The sequence below is a fragment of the Protopterus annectens genome, chromosome 5.part0, assembly GCF_019279795.1.
Source record: "Protopterus annectens isolate FY-2018-M chromosome 5.part0, PAN1.0, whole genome shotgun sequence".
NCBI lineage: Eukaryota > Metazoa > Chordata > Ceratodontiformes > Protopteridae > Protopterus > Protopterus annectens.
Genome location: NC_056735.1, coordinates 382,427,836 through 382,447,128, shown reverse-complemented (window position 1 = coordinate 382,447,128; position 19,293 = coordinate 382,427,836). Strand labels below are relative to the sequence as shown.

Below are 19,293 nucleotides of genomic sequence, written 5' to 3'. Positions count from 1 at the left end.
ATAAATCTTCCTGGTAGAAGGTTTGTGGGAAGAAGACAGAATGTGGACCACGTCTGGGGAAAAATCAAGAAACCTGACTAGGGACAGAACTGAAGCAGCCAAGCTGTCAACTTGAGGGCCTGGGATGGAGGGATGGAACTGTACTGACATATGAGTCAGCAGATCTGGATCTGGGCCCATAATCCAGGGATCGTCCATTAGATAGGGCTGAAGGAAGGGAAACCAAATCTGACGAGGCCAGTGTGAGGCAATCAGGATCATTTTGCTTCCCAAAGACTGTGCTTTCTGAATGACCTTTGATATCAGAGGAAACAGTGGAAAGGCATAGAGAAGACCGGAGGGCCAATCGTGAACCAGAACGTCCCTGGATGTCTCCCCCTCCGGGGGGATAAGGGTGAAGTAGCTACTGCATTTGGCATTGATGGGGCTGGCAAATAGATTGCAGCAAGGCTGACCCCATCTGTAGAATATCTTCTCCGCAACATATTTGTTCAGGGACCACTCGTGAGGCATTAGGATAGCTCTGCTCAACCTGTCGGCAATCACTTTGGACTTCCCCAGTATATGCCTTGCAACTAGAAAGTGTTGGGAAGACACCGCTCACTGCCAAACTCGAAGTGCCTCTCTGCAAAGGGGGTATGATTTGGTTCCTCCCTGCTTGTTCAGATACCATACCACTGACACGTTGTCTGAGTGGATTGCAATTGCCCGTAGAGGGAGAAAGCTCTGAAGTGCTTGCAACGCTAATAGCACTGCTCTCATCTCCAAGACATTGATATGTAAATGGGTCTCGTGATCCTGCCACGTGTCTTGGACTGTCCTACCGAGATAATGCCACCCCCACCCGATCTGGGAGGCATCTGTGGTCACCGTGGCAAATGGAGAAGATGGTACAAAAGGCTTGCCCATGTTGAGATTGCTGCCCTGAAGCCACCAGCATAGATCCTGCTTGGACATATCCGTAATCAGAATAGAATGGGAGAGTGGAAGATATTGTAGTGACCATTGGGCGAAAAGCAGCCACTGAAGAACCCTCATGTGTAGTCTGGCAAGGGGAACTAGCATGATCGTGGCAGCCATGGTCCTTAATAGCTTGAGGACCACTTTTGCCTTGACCTTCCTCAATAGTAGTAAGACATAGACCTGCTATTGTAGAGCCTGAATTCTCTCTTCTGGTAAGATGGCCCTCATGAGCACCATATCTAGTTCGGTGCCGATAAAAGTGACATGCTGCGAGGGCAACAAGGCAGATTTTTCCCAATTTAGAGTAATTCCTAACCTTTGACACAGTGTAATGGTGGCGTCCCTGGTCTGTAACAGTAGATGCCTGGTGGTGGTAGAAAGGAGCCAGTCATTCAGGTACGGAAACACTTGGAATCCCTGACATCTCAAGTGAGCTGTTACCACTGCCACGCATTTGGTGAACACCTTGGGGCTGTGGTTAGACCAAAGGGCAGGGTGTGAAACTGAAAATGACTGGCTCTCAGCCGGAAGCGTAGATGACTTCTCGATGCCCTGTCCATCTTGATATGGTAGTAAGCATCTTTGAGGTCGATGGAGCACATCCACACATCTTTCCCTAACAAAGGGAGTATTGACTGTAAGGTGGTAATGCAGAACTTGGACTTTTGTACATGTAGGTTCAATCGGCTGAGATCCAAGATGGGTCTCAGGTCCCCTGTTCTTTTCGGCACCAAAATAATCTGGAGTAAGTCCCTAATCCTACTTGGTCTGCGGGGACAGGCTGGATAGCTCTCTTTCAAAATAACTTTTTTATTTCTAAAGTTGCAGAATCCCTTTGACCGGGTGGAACATCTGGAATTCTCTTGGTTGGCGGGGGAGGAGAAGAGAAGGGAATATGATAACCTCTGGAAATTATCTTTAAAACCCACTCGTCTTGGGTGATGTCTTGCCAGGCTTCTAAGAATAAAGAAATGTGACCCCTGACTGGCTCCAGAGATGCACAATCAGGCCTCCTTTCAGAAGCGCTGGTAGGGAGAACTGTGAAAGGAATCATGGTCCCCCTGGTTACATGGACCTCCTCTGCCTCTAGGGCTGCATCTAACAGAATTTCCAACCCCTCCCCTGCCTCTGGAGGGGTAATCACTTTGTGCATCCTGAAAAAACCTCTGTGACTCCCTGAACCACATTTTCCCACCCTTCTGGCCCTTGGGGTAAGGTCTAGAAGGCATGGAAAACAGACTCCCATGGCAGACAGGGTTTTTCCTTCCTGCTCGCACCTAGTGAGAGTGTTCGTCACCTTGGTTCCGAATAACGATAAACCGCCAAATGGGGCACTGGTGAACGTAGACTTGAAGGCCTCCACGAAGTTACACAGGCGCATCCAGGAGTGTCTCCTAAGAGCGACTCCAGAACCCGCTTCCCTGTTCGCTCCATCGGCTGTGTATGAAATCAGCCTCATGGAGGAATTGGTAAGGGAATTTAGGGTAGACATCTATGCACTGACCTTCTGTGCCATGGCATCAGAAACGTTACCCTGTAGAGAATCTCCTAGCTCTTCTAGGAGATCTCTCTGGAACCTTGTAAAATGAGTCAAGTAGTTCAGCGACTGCAGAGTAAAGGCCATTGAAGTAAACACATGCTTCCCATACCTGTCCATGGCCTGGGACTCCTTGTTAGGCGGATGGATGATAGATGAAGTTTCAGCAAGTTCCTTCTTGGTGGCTGCTGCCACCACCATGGCATCTACTGGAACGCCTTTTGTCAGATATTCCTTGTCTGTGGGAGCAGACAAAAACTTATTGGGTCTCCTAGGAACTGGTTCCACAGTGTCAGGACTTTCACACACCTTTCGACAGATGAGATCTAGTAGCTCATCGAAAGGGGGAGACACCCAAGAGGCAGAAGGTTGAGACACGAAAGCCTTCGGGAACACCAACTCATCAGAAGGGGATTTGGAGGGCCAGCTGCCTCTCTGCTTCAAAATCTCCATGATATCTGAAAAAGAGATATCTTCAGAAGACGACTTGGGGGACCCCTCTGACTTCTCGAAGTCGGTGTCCAATGTGGGAGACTCATCCGGGGAGTCAACGCGTTTCCTCTTACACAATCTCCTTCTGGCGGGCTCCTCAGGTAAAAACTCTGGGAAGACATCAAGAAAGTTGGGGACCACTCATGGAGGTATCCTGAGGCCTTGGGTCTCTGCTGTCCATGGATAGAGGGTGATCTGAAACTGACACCAGTGCCAGAGGGGGCAGAGTGTCGGTGCCGTAGGATGCAGCTGACCACCTGGCCAGCACGCTCCTCATAACCTCGAAGGCTGATCCCCCCAGCTCTGAAGGTCGGCTAACCATAGAGGATACAGTAGTAGCCCTCAGTGCCGAGGAGATGAGGTCTGAAGCAGATGTCGGGTCCAAGCTCACCCAAGCCGAAGCACTGAGAGGAAGGCTCGGAACCGATGAAGATCGATCCGAGCCCTCCCCCTCAGGTCTGACCGGGGAACTGTGGACCTTCGACCCCATGGATGAAACTGACCGGGTCAAAGCAGAAATCGGAACCAAGAGGCCAGGCGAAGCTACTGGAACCAACAACTCTGGCTCTGGGGGCCGAGAAAGGCTCGGAGGAGGAACAACAAACGATGAAGGGGCCATGGTCTCCGGAGCCGACTGGGTCAGAGCCAAAATCAATCTGGCCAGCACCTATGACTAAAGCAGTTTCTTCACCACTCTATCAACATCCTCATCGGAAAGGGACCTCGAGGACCTGGAAGATATAGTTGTAGATTTGTATTTCCCTACAAAGCTTAGTCAACACACCACCTTTTGTCGCCACCGAAGCCAATGGAGCCAAAGAAGGAGAAGCTGTTCTAGCAACTTTCTCTGGTGGCTCCGAAGAAACAGATGGAGCTGGAGAGTGCTTCTTAGCAGTCTTTTTGCCCTTTTTAGCTGGAGAGGATATGGTAGTGGAAGACTTCGCCAAGTCTTCCACGAAGGAGAGTTTAAGCAGTCCTTTCAGGATGAGCTTGTTCTTTCTCTCCTGTGGCACACGGGGACTGAAGGAATAACAAAACAAGCAGTACTCTTGGAGGTGAATAGCCCTCAAGCAGTACACGCACACGGAGTGCCCATCAGTCAAAGACATTTTATTGTTGCATTCAATACACTTCTTATAGCCCGAAGGCCTGTGTTCCTTAGAATCCTTAGGCATGCGGTATAAGGACTACAAACACACAGACAAGCTGCAAAACCACATGTACACACAAAAACCTAACTAAACCCCACACGGGAAACTAGAGCCTCTAACTAAAAACTGCCTAGTAACAGATGGGAACAAAAACTACAGGGAGGACTAGGTCCTCTAATTTAAATGGGCCTAGCCCGGGGGAAATAAAGGCAGGATAACATCACTATCAGATGACAAAAACACTAAATAAGTTACAAGTAACAGAAGCACAACTCAAAGAAACCACACGGAAAACAATGGGGAGGACTAGGTCCTCTAACTGAAACAGGCTTAGCCCGGGGGAAGAAAGGGAGTGGACGGGATACCAAAAAATGGCCAACAAAAAAGGCCACACAACCAGCCGGAGAGACACACACACAGTAGCTATGAAAATAGCTTTTTAGATCAACAAATATCCAAAACTTGAAAAAAAATTATACTCAGCCATGACCAAAAGCAAGACCATGTCTAAGCGTAACGATCGGCAAATGAGATCTGGGGAATCGGCCTGTTGCATGATGGGATTCCTCTTAGCCACGAGCCAATTGAAGACTTTGAGCTAGAGTATGGCCGAGTTGGAGCCAACGTTCAGCTCCGAACCCAGGGGTAAGAATGAAGGCGATACTGGACTACATAACATTAGATATTAACTATTGTTTTTATGATATTAATTTATATAGATATAATGTTCACATTTTTCTAAATATCTCAACAACCAAGTAACACAGACAGCCTCAAATGCCACAGATGAAAGTTCTCAGCTAGTTGAATAAAATGCTGCTGACACCATGTGTGCAACTTCAATGGTTGCTGAGATATTGTAAGTTGTTTACAAAATATTATAAATGTAGCAGCTACTGTGTTTACTGTGACTTATAAAATTCAGTTTAAGACCTAGAACCTAATGAATACTAAGACTATAAAAACAGTTTCTGTTGAAGTGTTTGCTATATATACTTCTTTCATAATACCTATGGTTCCAGACATATGAACATTTGTTTGAAATGTGAGGACATAATTTGATTCTGTCAAAAAGCTTAGGCTCCGCCCATTAGAATTTACAGTGCAAACTTCCTGAGCTCCATTGGATTGAATAAGTTAAATAATACTCTTAATTTTAATTAGCTTTCCTGAAGAGGAAAGTAATATAAAATTAACAAAATGCAAGAAAATATAAGTTTTTTTCCCCCAAAGGGAACCTCCCCAGGAAAGAAAAGCACAAACTAACTGTCGATCCTCAAAAGCCTCAGTGGAGTGTATTCTTCAATGACAGTAAAACTTTGAAGGGCTTTGTGCCCAAATTTGTCTTTTAGTCAACTCAGCTCAAACTTCTTGACAGTTGAGTGCATGGAAGGTGCCCTGAAGCTTTGGTAGCTAAACAGCCATTATATCATTGTCAAGCTATAACCCCATATAGCTAAGGCTATTGCAGCAGTGATCAAAGTGAAGATCATCAATGGGAAGACATATACATGGCTCCCAAGTATGCAGCAAAGTGCAGACAGAAGGTTTAGGATTTTTGCTTGGAAGTGTTTGCATAGGTATTTTTATAAACTAAGAAGACTTGAGGGATTTTTCCTTGGGTAGATGAATGTTGGAGGTGTGATGGGGAAGAAAGAGGTAAATGGGAACATGTTTTTTGGAATGCAACAAGTAAGCAGATTTTAAAAACTTTCTGCAGAGTAGTCTGTCAAAAGGAATGGGGAAGCAAATAGCTGTAGCTAAGCAAATGATTCTTTTGAGCTGGGACACAGAATCTGAACTGCCTAGACATAGTAAAGCCTTATTATGTTTAACTTTCTTGGCTGCAAAAAAAGAAATTACTAGAAAATGGAAATCAAAATCTAAACCAACTGTATCTGAAATGCTGAATATTGTAAAAAGAGATAAAAGAACTTGAAGATGAATCTTTAGAAAAGGGAAGGAAAAAGTGCATATAAATAAATGGAATCTGTGGGAACAATGCCTGCAGAATAATGATCAGGAGGATGAGAGAGGTGTAAAAGAAGGTATAACAGTTAAAGTTTTCACCTCAGAGATACAAGGTACAGAGTCTGACCTCTGGTTGTTTGATAGGCTTATAATAGTCTGCAAATGGATAGCCTTGTAATTACCTATTAACCCAGTAAAGTACCGTAGCATTTTTTCATTTATTGTAGATTTGATTGAAAATCTTTGGAGAAAAATAATAAAGGTAAACAGCAGCAAGCAAGTACATAGGCAAAAATCCCCAGTGTTGATGTGGGATGTGAAGTACTGGATGTGGTGATAGTAAACATAGCAAGGCTGGATTATGAGTGCTTTGGCTCCTAACAAGACTCCAAGAAACCCTGACACAGGGCCAGTATAAGCCTTCAACAGGAATTGTGGACTGCTGTTTAAACTACTGACAGGGACAAAAACAAGGTAGGGGGATGGAATACTTATGTTATAACTTATTGTAAAAGTGGCTCCTCCTGAAGATCTTTTGTTTCAAAGTACTGAAAACTTCCAAAGCTATAAATCTGCATCTCTTTGATTAAATACATGTTTACAAAATTAAGTGTACATGTACAAACACACATTCATAATGACACTTTTTCACTCTGCTGTACTATACACTGAACATAATCCTAATGTTATTTTACTCATCTTTAATACTAGTTAAAAACTGCTACTGCTCAGATGATTTTAAAGAATGACTGAAAATGCAGTATTTGCATAAGCCTGTGCAACACTATCACAGCAATTCATAAAATGGTACACTAATAAAAATAAAAATATGCTAAAACTGTAGTACACAAATGTTAATAAACAGGTTATGGACTATGAAAAAAATGTTAATGCCAATGTGTGCTGCATACTCATCCAGGACAACTTCTCGGACTATCTCCCAGGGAATCAATGAACAGCACTGAACAGTATTATAAGGGCTATCATCTTTGAAAGAGCTACAGAGGGCTTTTTCCAGTTTATGGTTACCTCTCATAGACTGCAGCCAGAGAAGCACTTAGTGATGCTTCAAATTTTTTGCAGGCGATCTATACAGATAAATTTGTCTTGACCAAAGCTTTGATTTTACTGAATATGTATGAAGATATCTTTCTAAATAAATCTAATCTTTATGTTCTATGGACAATATTAGCTATAGCTAGAAAGTGCATAACAAAGAGATGGAAGTCTACCACAGTACCAGGAAGAGAATAATTTTTATGCTTATTGAAGAAAATGGCTTTAATGGAAGTGAAAACCAAAGAATTAAGATAGTTTCCAATGCCATTAATTAATAATCCTTGGAGAAAAGTTTTGTTGTTGATTGATACTTTACAAATAGACCTAACCTCCTCTTAAAAAAAAATCAGTTCTTAAGTTAATTATTTTGTTTAACTTATCTTTCATTTACATAAGTCAGGCTGTATGTAAATATGTATATAGTTAATTCAATAGTTGTTATGATTCTACATTGTAAAAGTATTTATTATTGCTGGTTGCTAAAATAAAGTCTTTGAGTAAAAAAAAAAGATACTCGGTGGGGTAGGCTACCAAGAACTAGCCATTCCTGAAGGGTAACACACAGGGATCTGCCTCTTTCTGGGCTTCAGCCACTATTGTTATCATATATGCTGGCCAATGAAGAAAGTCCAAATGGAAAGACTATGTACTGGAAGTGATATCAATCCACAGCAAACTGCAGGAACTTTTTATGCAGATACTATATGCCGAAGTGCGAGAAGGCAACCATCATGTCCAGATATATTATCCAGGTGCCATGTAGCAGTATGACAAAAGGGGATACTGCCAGCACAGCTATCTGGAATTTTGTAAATAATTATATGTAATTTGTGAATATCAACATGATCTATAAAAGATGCTTGTGTTACAAATGTATTAGAACTGTATGTCATGTGTATATCAAACTGGTTTGTACAGACGTGTGTTAAGTAGGTATTTTATAAAGTGCCTGTGCTTAAAATGTAACCACAGTGTGCCCCGCTGAAAGAGAACAGAAATGAACATGCACTATTGTAACTGTTTAAATGTATATATTTTAACAGTGGAAATTGGAATACAGGAGGTTAACTTCAGAAAAATAGCTGAAATTAAATTACTTTACAGACTAGGCTGGAGGCATAATGTCTGTACTAGGGATTTTTCTGTATTGTCTTTGGAGTGAACTAATTACTACCTCTGAAAATATAAAGGAATGAGATTGTTGTATGACTTCCACCATCTGCAAAGATCTGAGGTCTATGTATTTTCACAGGTAGATGCTAAATATGGCCAAGCTTCCAGCAGTGGAGGTTTCACCTGGGATAAAGTCAGATGACAAGAAATGATGTCATTCTGCAAGCTATCCCAGCAGTAATATTTGAGATATTAATTTGAAGAGTCTCTTAGTGAGACATATAAAGGAATGAGATTGTTGTATGACTTCCACCATCTGCAAAGATCTGAGGTCTATGTATTTTCACAGGTAGATGCTAAATATGGCCAAGCTTCCAGCAGTGGAGGTTTCACCTGGGATAAAGTCAGATGACAAGAAATGATGTCATTCTGCAAGCTATCCCAGCAGTAATATTTGAGATATTAATTTGAAGAGTCTCTTAGTGAGACAGAACATTCTGTCTTAGATCTGACAAGAACCATTCATCACAACATCTGCCTTGCTTTAATTAAGTTAACTAGGGTATAGCAATTTTCTTAGATTCAGTCAGAAATCTAGCAAAGCTTAGTTTAGATATTTTTCTTTATTTATTGTAGACTGTCCTGCAATGTTGTTTTAAATATTTCCTGTAGTTTTGAACTCTGATGTCACTGTGAATATATACTGAGTATTTTCTTGTTCTTTTATTATTATTAAATATATTTAAACATTTCATTGTGACCGATCTGTCTAGAGATATTTAAGTTTTGAGAGTACTTTCATATTTATTTGGTGACACTGTGTGGGCCACTCCTACCAGCCTTGCTCTTTGTCAAACTACCATTTGTATCAATAGTAATACTACACAGTAAGATTGGGCACCCTTTAAGGGCCTTAAAGTAGCTGATAAGGAGTTGGCTGGTGGCAGTGATAACTACCTTATAGTCTGGGCAAAAGGGGGCATAGCTAGTAAACCTGTGCCAGCCTTTCCCAGGTGTGTGTGTGTGTGTGTGTGTGTGTGTGTGTGTGTGTAAATCAAACATCAAAGAGTGTGCTTGTCAGCTACTTGGGCAGGGACACAAAGCACTGGTTGGACAGAGAGAGTGGTGGAGGTTTTGGCTTGGCCACTCAGTTGAGATCTCAACTCTATACCTATGCCAGTGGGGAGTCTTATAGGGAATCAGGAGAAACCAGCCCTGAACTGACTGTGTTCTCTGTGTGCTCTTAAGGGAAATTGCACTTGATGCAGAGAGTTGCATCTGGAATACTGTGTGTGTACCTGTTATCCTCCCTGTGCATGTCCCCCACTGTTGCCAGTGGTGAGGATTGAGGCTCCTTGATTACTGGCCCAGTACTGGGTCATCACAAGCAGCACAGGCATAAGTCCTTGAATGGTATCCACTCAGAAACAAATTTATAGAATATGCTGGATGAAGTTATTGAGGTCCTGAAATAGACAGAATTTTTCAATCCCATTCAGGACCAGGAAGACAGAAGAGTAAAACCCATCCCCATGTCCTGAATAAAGGGCAGCCTTTATAGTCCCTTTCAGCAGTATAACCTGAGCTGTTCTAACAACTTTACCAAGGAAGATGGATCTCTCAGGAGGGTTCTTTCTAAGAGAAGACAAGAAAACTCTGAGGCATTACAAAGAGTATCAATGTCCACAACCTGATGGTCATTGATGATGGTTCAACAAGCTGGGTGAAATGTTGTGTGGAGGTGGGAGATTGAGGAGTTTATTGAGACTATAAAGCTAGGTAAAATTGTAGATCCACCCTTTATGAGCATCTCTAGTCTGCTAAGATGTGTCTGTTGGAATAATCCCTTTGTGAGACTTAGTCACTGGAGAAGGTGAAACTGTGGCATTGAGAGATTTTCTTGTACAGCTAGGAGGGTTATTCCTCTTTTGGGGTTAACCACATCTGAAACAGAAAAAGGAAGAGGAAGGTGTCAGAGATCAACACATGACTGAAATGCTACAGTAAACAGCTCTGTCCCCTTAAATTGGGGATCCAGGATACTTTCCTTAAATTCTTCCTTGAGGGAGGAATATCATCAATCACACCATCCTGCACATGTACATGCCTGAGCCTATAGTTCCTGTCACAGCCCATTCTAACTTTGTGCAAATGCTATGTGGAAACCAACTATGATGCCATAAACACAAGGCAGAAGAAAACTTCCTCAAGTCCTGACTATAGGAAATTTCCAAGCTTCTCCAGTGCCTGGTTTACAAAAGAACAGAAAATCAAGGACTCCAGACAGAGTAAAAGTGACAGAAGAAGAGCTAAGAATTAAAAGCTTCATCGTGGCAGAGAAGTGTACTTCCTTGCAGTAGGTTCATGGGTTATTACTAGGTAGATGAAAAAGTATATAATCTGTGGTTCAACTGCCCTGTCCATAATGGATTGTGGGACCAGATCTCTGTGTATTATCTAGGCTGCATCTGAAGAAGGTTAGGAAGCTAGCTGGCTTAACATAAAAAAAGACTGTTTCAGGGGAGAGGAATTCTTTGGAACTGTACTTATCCAAAGTTCATGACTCTTTGCTCAACAGCAGTGTGGCAAAATTATGTGGTGTCTAGGATTTGTGCTTCTCGAAGAGCACATAACAGTCAGCCCAAGGTTGCTTGGTGACTAACTGAATCCATTTATCTATGGACTTGCAAACAACATCCATTTTCTTGAGGGCCAGAGAAGTGGTGCTTAAGTGTCTCCGGGTCTCCCAAACAGGATTCTTGAGGGCCAGCTCCATAGGCAGGATAATCCAAGACTTCACTTTTTCCCTTATATACACCAAGAGGTGATGTTGTGAGGTCCAGTACAGGGCTAGAAGACCCCTACATGATGGAGTTCATGAGCCTCAAAGTCTCTCCTAAAAAGGAGTCACTGGGGGAGGGGGAGCCCCAAAGGGGGAATCACTAATTGCCTTCATCTTAGAGATGATGGCTTCCAGATCTTCAAACTCCTTGTAGTGGCCAGAGAAGGACAGAGTCTCATGTATTTCTTCCTTCAGGCATGAACTCACATGGCCTTGCACTTGGGTAAGCATGTAACTGACACACACTAGGGGGTTAAGCAACATGCAACCTGCAAAAATGTATGTGCTTGTTATTTAGTTTTGCTGGGCCACTGCTGCCATATTTCTCAGGGGTGAAGTTGTGCACTTGTGACTCTCACCAGATGTTAAAAGTGAAGCCCAGATCCCGAGCAACAACAAGGAACCTGGCACAGGGCAACCCAAAAGTCACAGTTTAGCAGGCCTAGATGAAGCCCAAGTATGAGATATCTCAGCCTTGACTATCCTTGAAAGGTAACAGGCAGCTCCATAGGCTCAGGCCTTAAGCTCTGGCTGATCAGTCAGTAGTTGGATGATGCCTACAACAACCAAGGTACCCTCAAAAGGTGGCAACTTGGGATGCACTAACTCCAGACCTCTTGTTGTCTTTGGTAGTCAAGGATGAGCTCAGAACCTGCACACTTATACAATGGTTAGGCAATGATGTGCCCTCTAATCTGTGCAACAGTGCTCTAACTGATACTGGCTCTACCTGCCAGTTTACACCTTAGAAGCCTTGAACTGCCTCCATCTTCCAGTAACAAGATAGGATAGAAGCTTTTCGCTCCTGCATCTGTGCAGTTTTCACAATAATGGCAATGTTGCCATGTCCCTCCACAAGAAATTCCAAACAATACTGATGCACATCTTCCTGGTGATTCGACAGCAATGTGGATGTTCTGTCGATTTATGTCTAAGAATGTAAAACATGAACTCTTACCAATGATAGTTAATATCATGAGCCAAAGTGTGTGACTAACAACAAATAACTGGTTGGCTCATTAGTTAAACAACATTTACATAGTCAACACACAATATGATAGGATATACAGGCACAAATCTATGAACAAACATGCCCACTTCTGAGCACAGGATCTGCAGGGTAAAGCTTCTGAATTATAAAAAAACCTTTGTTCTAATATGATCAGCTTATACAAGTGTATATGTTTCTTTCTCTCTAATATTGCCTAAGTTTCTCACATGTTAATCCTGGTATATGTAACCTATATGTACTTGTATATTCATGTCATTTTGTTTTTCTCTTAAGTTGTGTAAATATACTTAAATGGGTTTCTATGTTTAACTAATTTTTAAATATTACCCTCATGTCTTATACTTACTTATTTTTGTCAATTTATATAATACTGTAGTGGAGCTTTTCTCCCTGGGCCTCTACTGAAAATGGACATATATCCAGTTAGACTAGCCCAGTCAACAAATGTAAAATAAATAAAATAAATAAAAAATAAATAAAGCTTCTGAATTATAAAAAAACCTTTGTTCTAATATGATCAGCTTATACAAGTGTATGTTTCTCTTTTCTCTCTCTCTATACTAAAAACTCTAAAAAAGAATATTTGATTATAAAAAAAAAATCCATAACAAAGATGGCCCACCCCACCCCCACCCTACTAAAGTTCATAACCAGGAACTGATTGCCCTAAAGTATGCCCTAAACAACCAAAAAAAAGTAATAATATAGTCATCTACTACTCTCAGGCAAAAAAGCTGAAAACCTAGAACAAACTCTTAGTGAGATGTTAATATTGACTGGTCTCTCCTCCTCCCTCCAAATCCTTCCTCTTCCTATTAACACATGGATTCTCTCTCCCCTTTCCCCCACTACCCCACTAGAGTTGGACATGCCCAACAACATCATTGGAGCATCATTGACTGGATTCTTACAAACAACATTTAATACCAAGGGACCCTCCTCCAACCCCCTTAGCGACACCTTTGTTTACCTTTATTATAAACAAATGTCATCTAACTATAGATCCATATAGCTATACTCTCTCTATATCCAAAAATGAGCAGCTGCATTCACAAGCAACTCATTACCCCCCCATACAAAAACAATCTCTCCTGTCCACCCAACACGGCTTTTAGCCCCATCATATACACACAACTCTCTCTCTCCTCCTTTGATGATTCAGTCAACTTCAACCCCAAATTAATATCCTCTAGCCTTCAATATGGTCAACCACAAACAGCTGCTCCACACCTTTAATCTTAGCAAAACTACTAAGTTGGTTTTTAATGCCTACCTCTCCGAAAAAAGGTACAGTACAGGCAAAACAAAAACCAGACCTACTCCCCACTCACCACTCCCAAGGATCTATCTCTATTCGGTCCCCTCGGTTCCCTTCTTTTTCAATTTTTACTCTCTATCTATTCCCACCTGGGTATGCAATCAATATACGGATCCACCATAACTCCTTTTAATGACTAATCTCACGACTCTCCTCTTTACAACCCAAAACTCCCACTCTATAACTCTTTAATCAAATTCAAATTTAAAACTAAAACTCCTAAAACCAAAAATGTAAAATAAAATAAATAAAATAAATAAAAATAAATTGTGACTTGTGGAAAGCATAATTCAACCACTGGACCACTGACAAGTGTCATAAATATTAGATCTTAAATTATTAAAAGTTAATCCACATGCTGTTTTGTTTGAGCTTGTTTTACCTCTAGAATTCCATCCTCAGGCAGATCTGTACAGTGAACAGCATTCTGAATCTTGTTTTTGCCTAAAAGAGCTCGTAGTGTCTTTGGCCTCAAATGACGAGCAATTTCCTGTTGGACACAGATCAACACACATGCAATTCTGAAAAGATTTTCTTAATTTAGCTTAACCAAAATAAAACACAAGATGAAGATTAATTGCTAAGATTAGATATAGAAACACAAATATAAACATGACTTTATAAAAAAAAATAATTTAAAGCACCAAGTTACCATGCAAAGGATAAAAATCAGTGCCTATGCATAGTCTTACCTTTTTAGTACAAGTGTTGCTATTACATTGTCACTTGCTGCATATTACTAGTGTCATACTGTATCGGTTGCCTGTTGTTTTACTGATTTTTTATTACACATTAAAATTTATTATCTGGTTTGCCTGCCTAGTTAGTACTAACTAAATAATAAACCTCTCATTTTTTTAATGCTGTTACCTCTAGGAATACAGTTAAGGTAAACAGTCTTCCCATTTTCTTTAGTTAGTAGCTCAGAGTCACGTTTACAGTTAGGTTTGCTAAACGGGTAGTGGATACTTCATTTTTATGACTCTGGAAAATATTATCCAAACAAGGCAAGACTGTACAGCAGCTGATTATCTTACGAAACCGAAGACATTTTGTCAGCTAACCAGCTAAGATTAACCTAATGATCACTTTTGATTATGGGCTTTGTGCCCACTGAATGGCGCACAGCAACAGTTATCCCACTCCACAAAGGGGGAGCCACCACAAGCCTGGTCTGCAAGGCCATGGAATGTATCATCATGGAACTCAAACAAAGACATTGGTAACCTCCATACTCTGGATCCCACCCAGTTCGGGTTTGTGAAAGGCAGATCATGCCTCCTGAACCTGATCGACTTCTTTGAGGCAGTCACCAAAGCCGTAGATGAGGGTAAGTTGGTTTACACAACCTATCTTGACCTCGCCAAGGCTTTCAACACCATCCCCCATTCTGGAATTATAGCTAAACTCACTAAACTAGGTATAAATTCCTACGTCACAAGATGGGCTGCCAACTGGCTCACTGACAGAACCCACACTGTAAAAGTTGGAGACTCCAAATCTGACCTCAAGCAGTGACAAGTGGAGTACCACAGGGTTCCGTCCTGGGACCTCTCTTGTTTGGTATATACTGCTCTGAAGTACAGCCTAACACAGAACGGCCTCTGGCTAACGAAGTCTGCAGATGACTGCAAACTAGGAGCCATAGTCAAGTACCCAAATGATGTGGACATCCTACAGAAGGGCCTCGCTGAGACAGATGCCTGGAATCAGAACCATGGCCTTAAGCTCAATGCCAAAAAGTGCAGTGTCATCCCCTTTGGTAAAAACTCTGTACCCATGAACTACCACATAGGCAGCGATGTACTTAACACCAAATGTGTGATAAGAGACCTTGGGACCCAGGTGGCCAGTAGTCTCTCCTTTGATAGTCACATAGCCACAGTAGTCAGGAAGTCCTTCTACGTGGCACACTTCATCATAAATGGGTTCTCATCCAGGAAAAAAGAGGTCATTGTTCCCTTCTACTCGACACTCATTAGACCCATTATAGAGTACAACGCCCCTTTTGGAATGTACCTCACAATATTTCATCTATGTCTGTTTTTTGTAACATTAATGATCTTGTCTGTTTCGTGTCTGTCTTGGAGCTTATCTCCCTGGGCCTCTACTGAAAATAGACATATATCCAGTTAGACTAGCCTGGTCAACAAATGTAAAATAAAATAAAATAAAAATAAAATAAATAAATAAGACATCTGCAGCAACTGGAAAGGCCACAGTAGTACCTCACAAAGAGGATTACTGGCCTCAAACAAATGCCCTACACTGACCGCCTCAAAAAACTCCAGCTTTACTCCGTAGCATATCGTCTACTCTGAGGTGATCTCTGCCTAACATATAAAGCTATGTCAAACCCAGAGCTGTTGGACATGCTACACCTAAAGAAATCCCAATCCCTCAGAGCTACATGCTCTAGGGACCTAAACCTTGTCACCACAATAAACAGGACATGCTAGAGGGATAGATTCCTGTCCCAAAGACTTCCCACACTCTGGAACAGGCTACCCATCTATGTCAAGCAAAGTTCTTCATTAGCACTCTTCAAGAAAAATCTTGATGAGTGGATGGGAAATAGGAAATACACCCCGGGGATCACTTCTGTGTCTCTGCTCGACAGTGGCACAGGGAAATAACTTTCTTGGGTGGCGTAAGCCAGGGAACCTTGTTGGCTAGACTTATGTAGGCCCTTGGGCCGACAGCCTAGTACCTACCTATGAACCTATAAATGTTGTACACCTAGTGAAAGGGGATGAGTTTGCCAGGAATGACTGTCTATACAAGAATGAAGCAGAATCCATTGATCTATATAATGCAGATGACTAAAATGCTAAAACTGAAAATCTGTTTAAAAATGGATATGCAGGGAGGGCATGCCCTCTACATCCCCATGTATCCCCTTAGGTTCACCTGGAAGTATGCCACTAATCTATGTAGCTGTGATACTCTACAGAAAGCATACTTAAGCAGTCAAGGTGAGGGGGACACAGCTCTCCATTTTGGACTATGGGAAGGTTCCATCCCTCCATAAACACAGGCAAAGAAATCTGTAACAGAGAAACTCTCAGTACTGTAGAGGATTTAAATGGTCTTCAGTCTTTAATAGCATTCCATTCTGGATACTGCGCTTCAGTTAGTTTCATTTGTTGTGGGGGGGGTGGCATAGCTGAAAGGATGACGCTCTTAGGGAAAAACTGAGCACCTATCAGACCAGGCGCTTTTGTTGGTCCAGTGCAATGGCACTAGCACAGTATGCTGGAGCTCTTAGGTTCAAGTCCTAAACGAGAGCTAATATTATCCTTTAACTTTGATTATTCTAACAGTATGTAAGCAGAGGGCTTTCTCTGTATAAGTGGGTGTGTGTATGTGTATAATTTACTTTATTTGTGTGGTGCTTCATTATATCCATGAATCACTAACACCGGCTAGGGTTTACACCATACCATGGCAAATGTAGGGTAAATGATGTTGCAGGGTTAGTTTAAGAAGTTATGATAATTCTGTCCTGTTAGACTCTGCAGGTAACACAGCCACCTGTAGGCCCACTGAATGTTGTTAGGAGGTGTTCTGCTAGATGCTGATTACACTCAAAGCTGTGTTTATACTGCTTGAGTGACCTATGTGTGGAAGCTATAAATGCTACGTGTATGTTATACTATATATATTAAACTGTGGGAGTACTACACCTACCACTTGTCATTATGTTGGGATTACTGATGAAGTTGCTGTCAGTCTATTACTGTGTGTTGTGCTTGTCAGAGAGGGCAAAGGCACAGTGCAGAGGCTTGCATAAAGCAAATGTTGTGGTTGTGTCTATGCACCCTCAACAATCCCCCCTCCCAGGTACTGCCAATGTTGGGGAAGAGTCTGCAGAAGTACTAAGCAGTTGGGGATGTGGAGCACACAGCTCCAGTTAGTCACATCAATTTTACTCTGCACAGGTTCTTACTCAGTGCAGGTGGTGTGCAATCCATGACCTCCAAAATTTGGATTATCACCTTTGTACATGGTAATTACATGTCTCGCCTGTGCTACTTCCATCTCTGTCAAGGGGAGACCTACAAATACAGCCATATAGAGGGGCAGGCTGCTTAAAGTCTGTGGTGACTATATGCACATCTTGTTAGATGTACTGCTGTAGGCCCATGTTTACCTGTGGATGCATACTCAAGTCCTACAATGGTGATGGAGCAGTGGGCCCAGATACAGTGAACTAGTTTGGAGCACTGTAGGTCACTTACAAAACGCTGACAGCCATATCCTGTGATCGGTTTGTGTCACCTCCACGGTAAAGAGGTATACCAAGATGCCAATAAAAATGCTGCAGTCCTCTAAAGGTGCATGGAGCCATTTATTTTACTCTGGGTCTATGCACATACACATGGCAAGAGCACTAAGGCAGCCCACCTGGCACAGCTGCAGAGGGCAATAGGAGGATTCTGCCAAAGGAACCACCTCTAGCAGAGACAGAGGAATTCCCAGCATTGCTGCATGGGGTCCAGATAGTTATGAGATTCATGGTATTGATAAACACTGGTGCTGAGTTGACTACGGTATCACACATATCCAGTGGTGTGTCATACCATAGGTTATTATCTTCAACAGTAACGCTCTCTTTAATGTGATAATTTGTTTCTATTTGCATTTATCCTTTGTTGACCGGATAAGTCTCATTAGGCTAGTGGCCCCTTTTCAAGGGAGACCAGAGGATGTATTTCAACTATTAGGGGAAATTTGGCCATATCATTGGGGAACTTTCCCTACTCTTTGAAGCTGCTAGATGGTGCCAGAGGAATCCTACAGCAGCAAGGAAGAGGCCAAAAGGAATTAGCAGCAGCATGGAGGACAGAAAAGCTATGGAGAGTATGGAGGTGGAAAGTGAGAATTTGAACAAAAATTTGTTTATTATGGAGCTTTACAATATCAACAAAGATTCCTGTGTGATGGGTGCTCCTTGGAGAAAAATGTGAGTCTGTAGAAGAAGTGCAGATAACAGAACTGGAGTCAAGAGGGCTTGCAGATGATGTTCTGTTAAAAAAAAATACTTGAGCAGGATGATACAGGTGACAGTTTTGCTGTTTCATGGGTGAAAAGGCTTATAACTTTTTCGGAAGTGCGGAGGATGTGGAAAAGTGGCAGCAGAGAATGCATCAGTAAAAACTTATTCAGCAATGACAGTAAAAGAGGGAAGCAGCAACAAACTAGTGTCTGGTTTTGTGGCAGCAGACAATGGAGTAACTAAAACATATGCAGCAGTGACAGCAGGCAAGAAAGCAGAGCAGCAACAAACCATTAGTAAAACTCTTTCTAAAAAGGAGAGAAAACGATCTGTGAGAATAAGAACAAAAAATGCCACTAGTAGACAAACATTGTGTATGGAACAATTTGGTAATTCTTCTGGGTTTTAAAGCTCAAGAAATTCAATATTTTATACATATTGGAATAGAGACTTTTGTGACTTAACACTTGAAACTGATAAGATTGATGATAACATTTCTAGAACTGTGCAACAAAAAGGACATTTTTTTCCTGTGTAATAATTATTTGTTTTCTAGTAGTATCTTAAACTAAAAAAATGTTACTTTGCAGTTTAGAACTGATGAACTGGAAGAAGACATTAAAAATGCATTCAGGGTCTGTGTGAAACTATTGATAATATTGTGAAAGAGATGAAAGAAACTTATGGAATGGATGGGTGAGTATTAGAAATTGTTCTGAAATGTGAAAACAGGATAGTGAAACTCTTGCTAAATGTTATTTTTGTGGTTGGTCATACAGGGACATTAATATATGCTGGCCAGCCTAAATCATGTTTCTTTTGTGTGGACCCTTCTC

At 41.7% G+C, this 19,293-nt stretch overlaps 1 protein-coding gene across 1 annotated transcript in view; it reads right to left on the bottom strand.

Moving 5' to 3' along the window:
* Nucleotides 1–19,293, bottom strand: part of NME7 (NME/NM23 family member 7) — a 1,612,386-nt gene that overhangs the window by 158,355 nt on the left and 1,434,738 nt on the right. Inside the window, exon 11 of the mRNA XM_044071838.1 lies at nt 13,841–13,948. Coding sequence (XP_043927773.1) covers nt 13,841–13,948 — 108 coding nt within the window. The remainder of the gene's footprint in view (nt 1–13,840; nt 13,949–19,293) is intronic.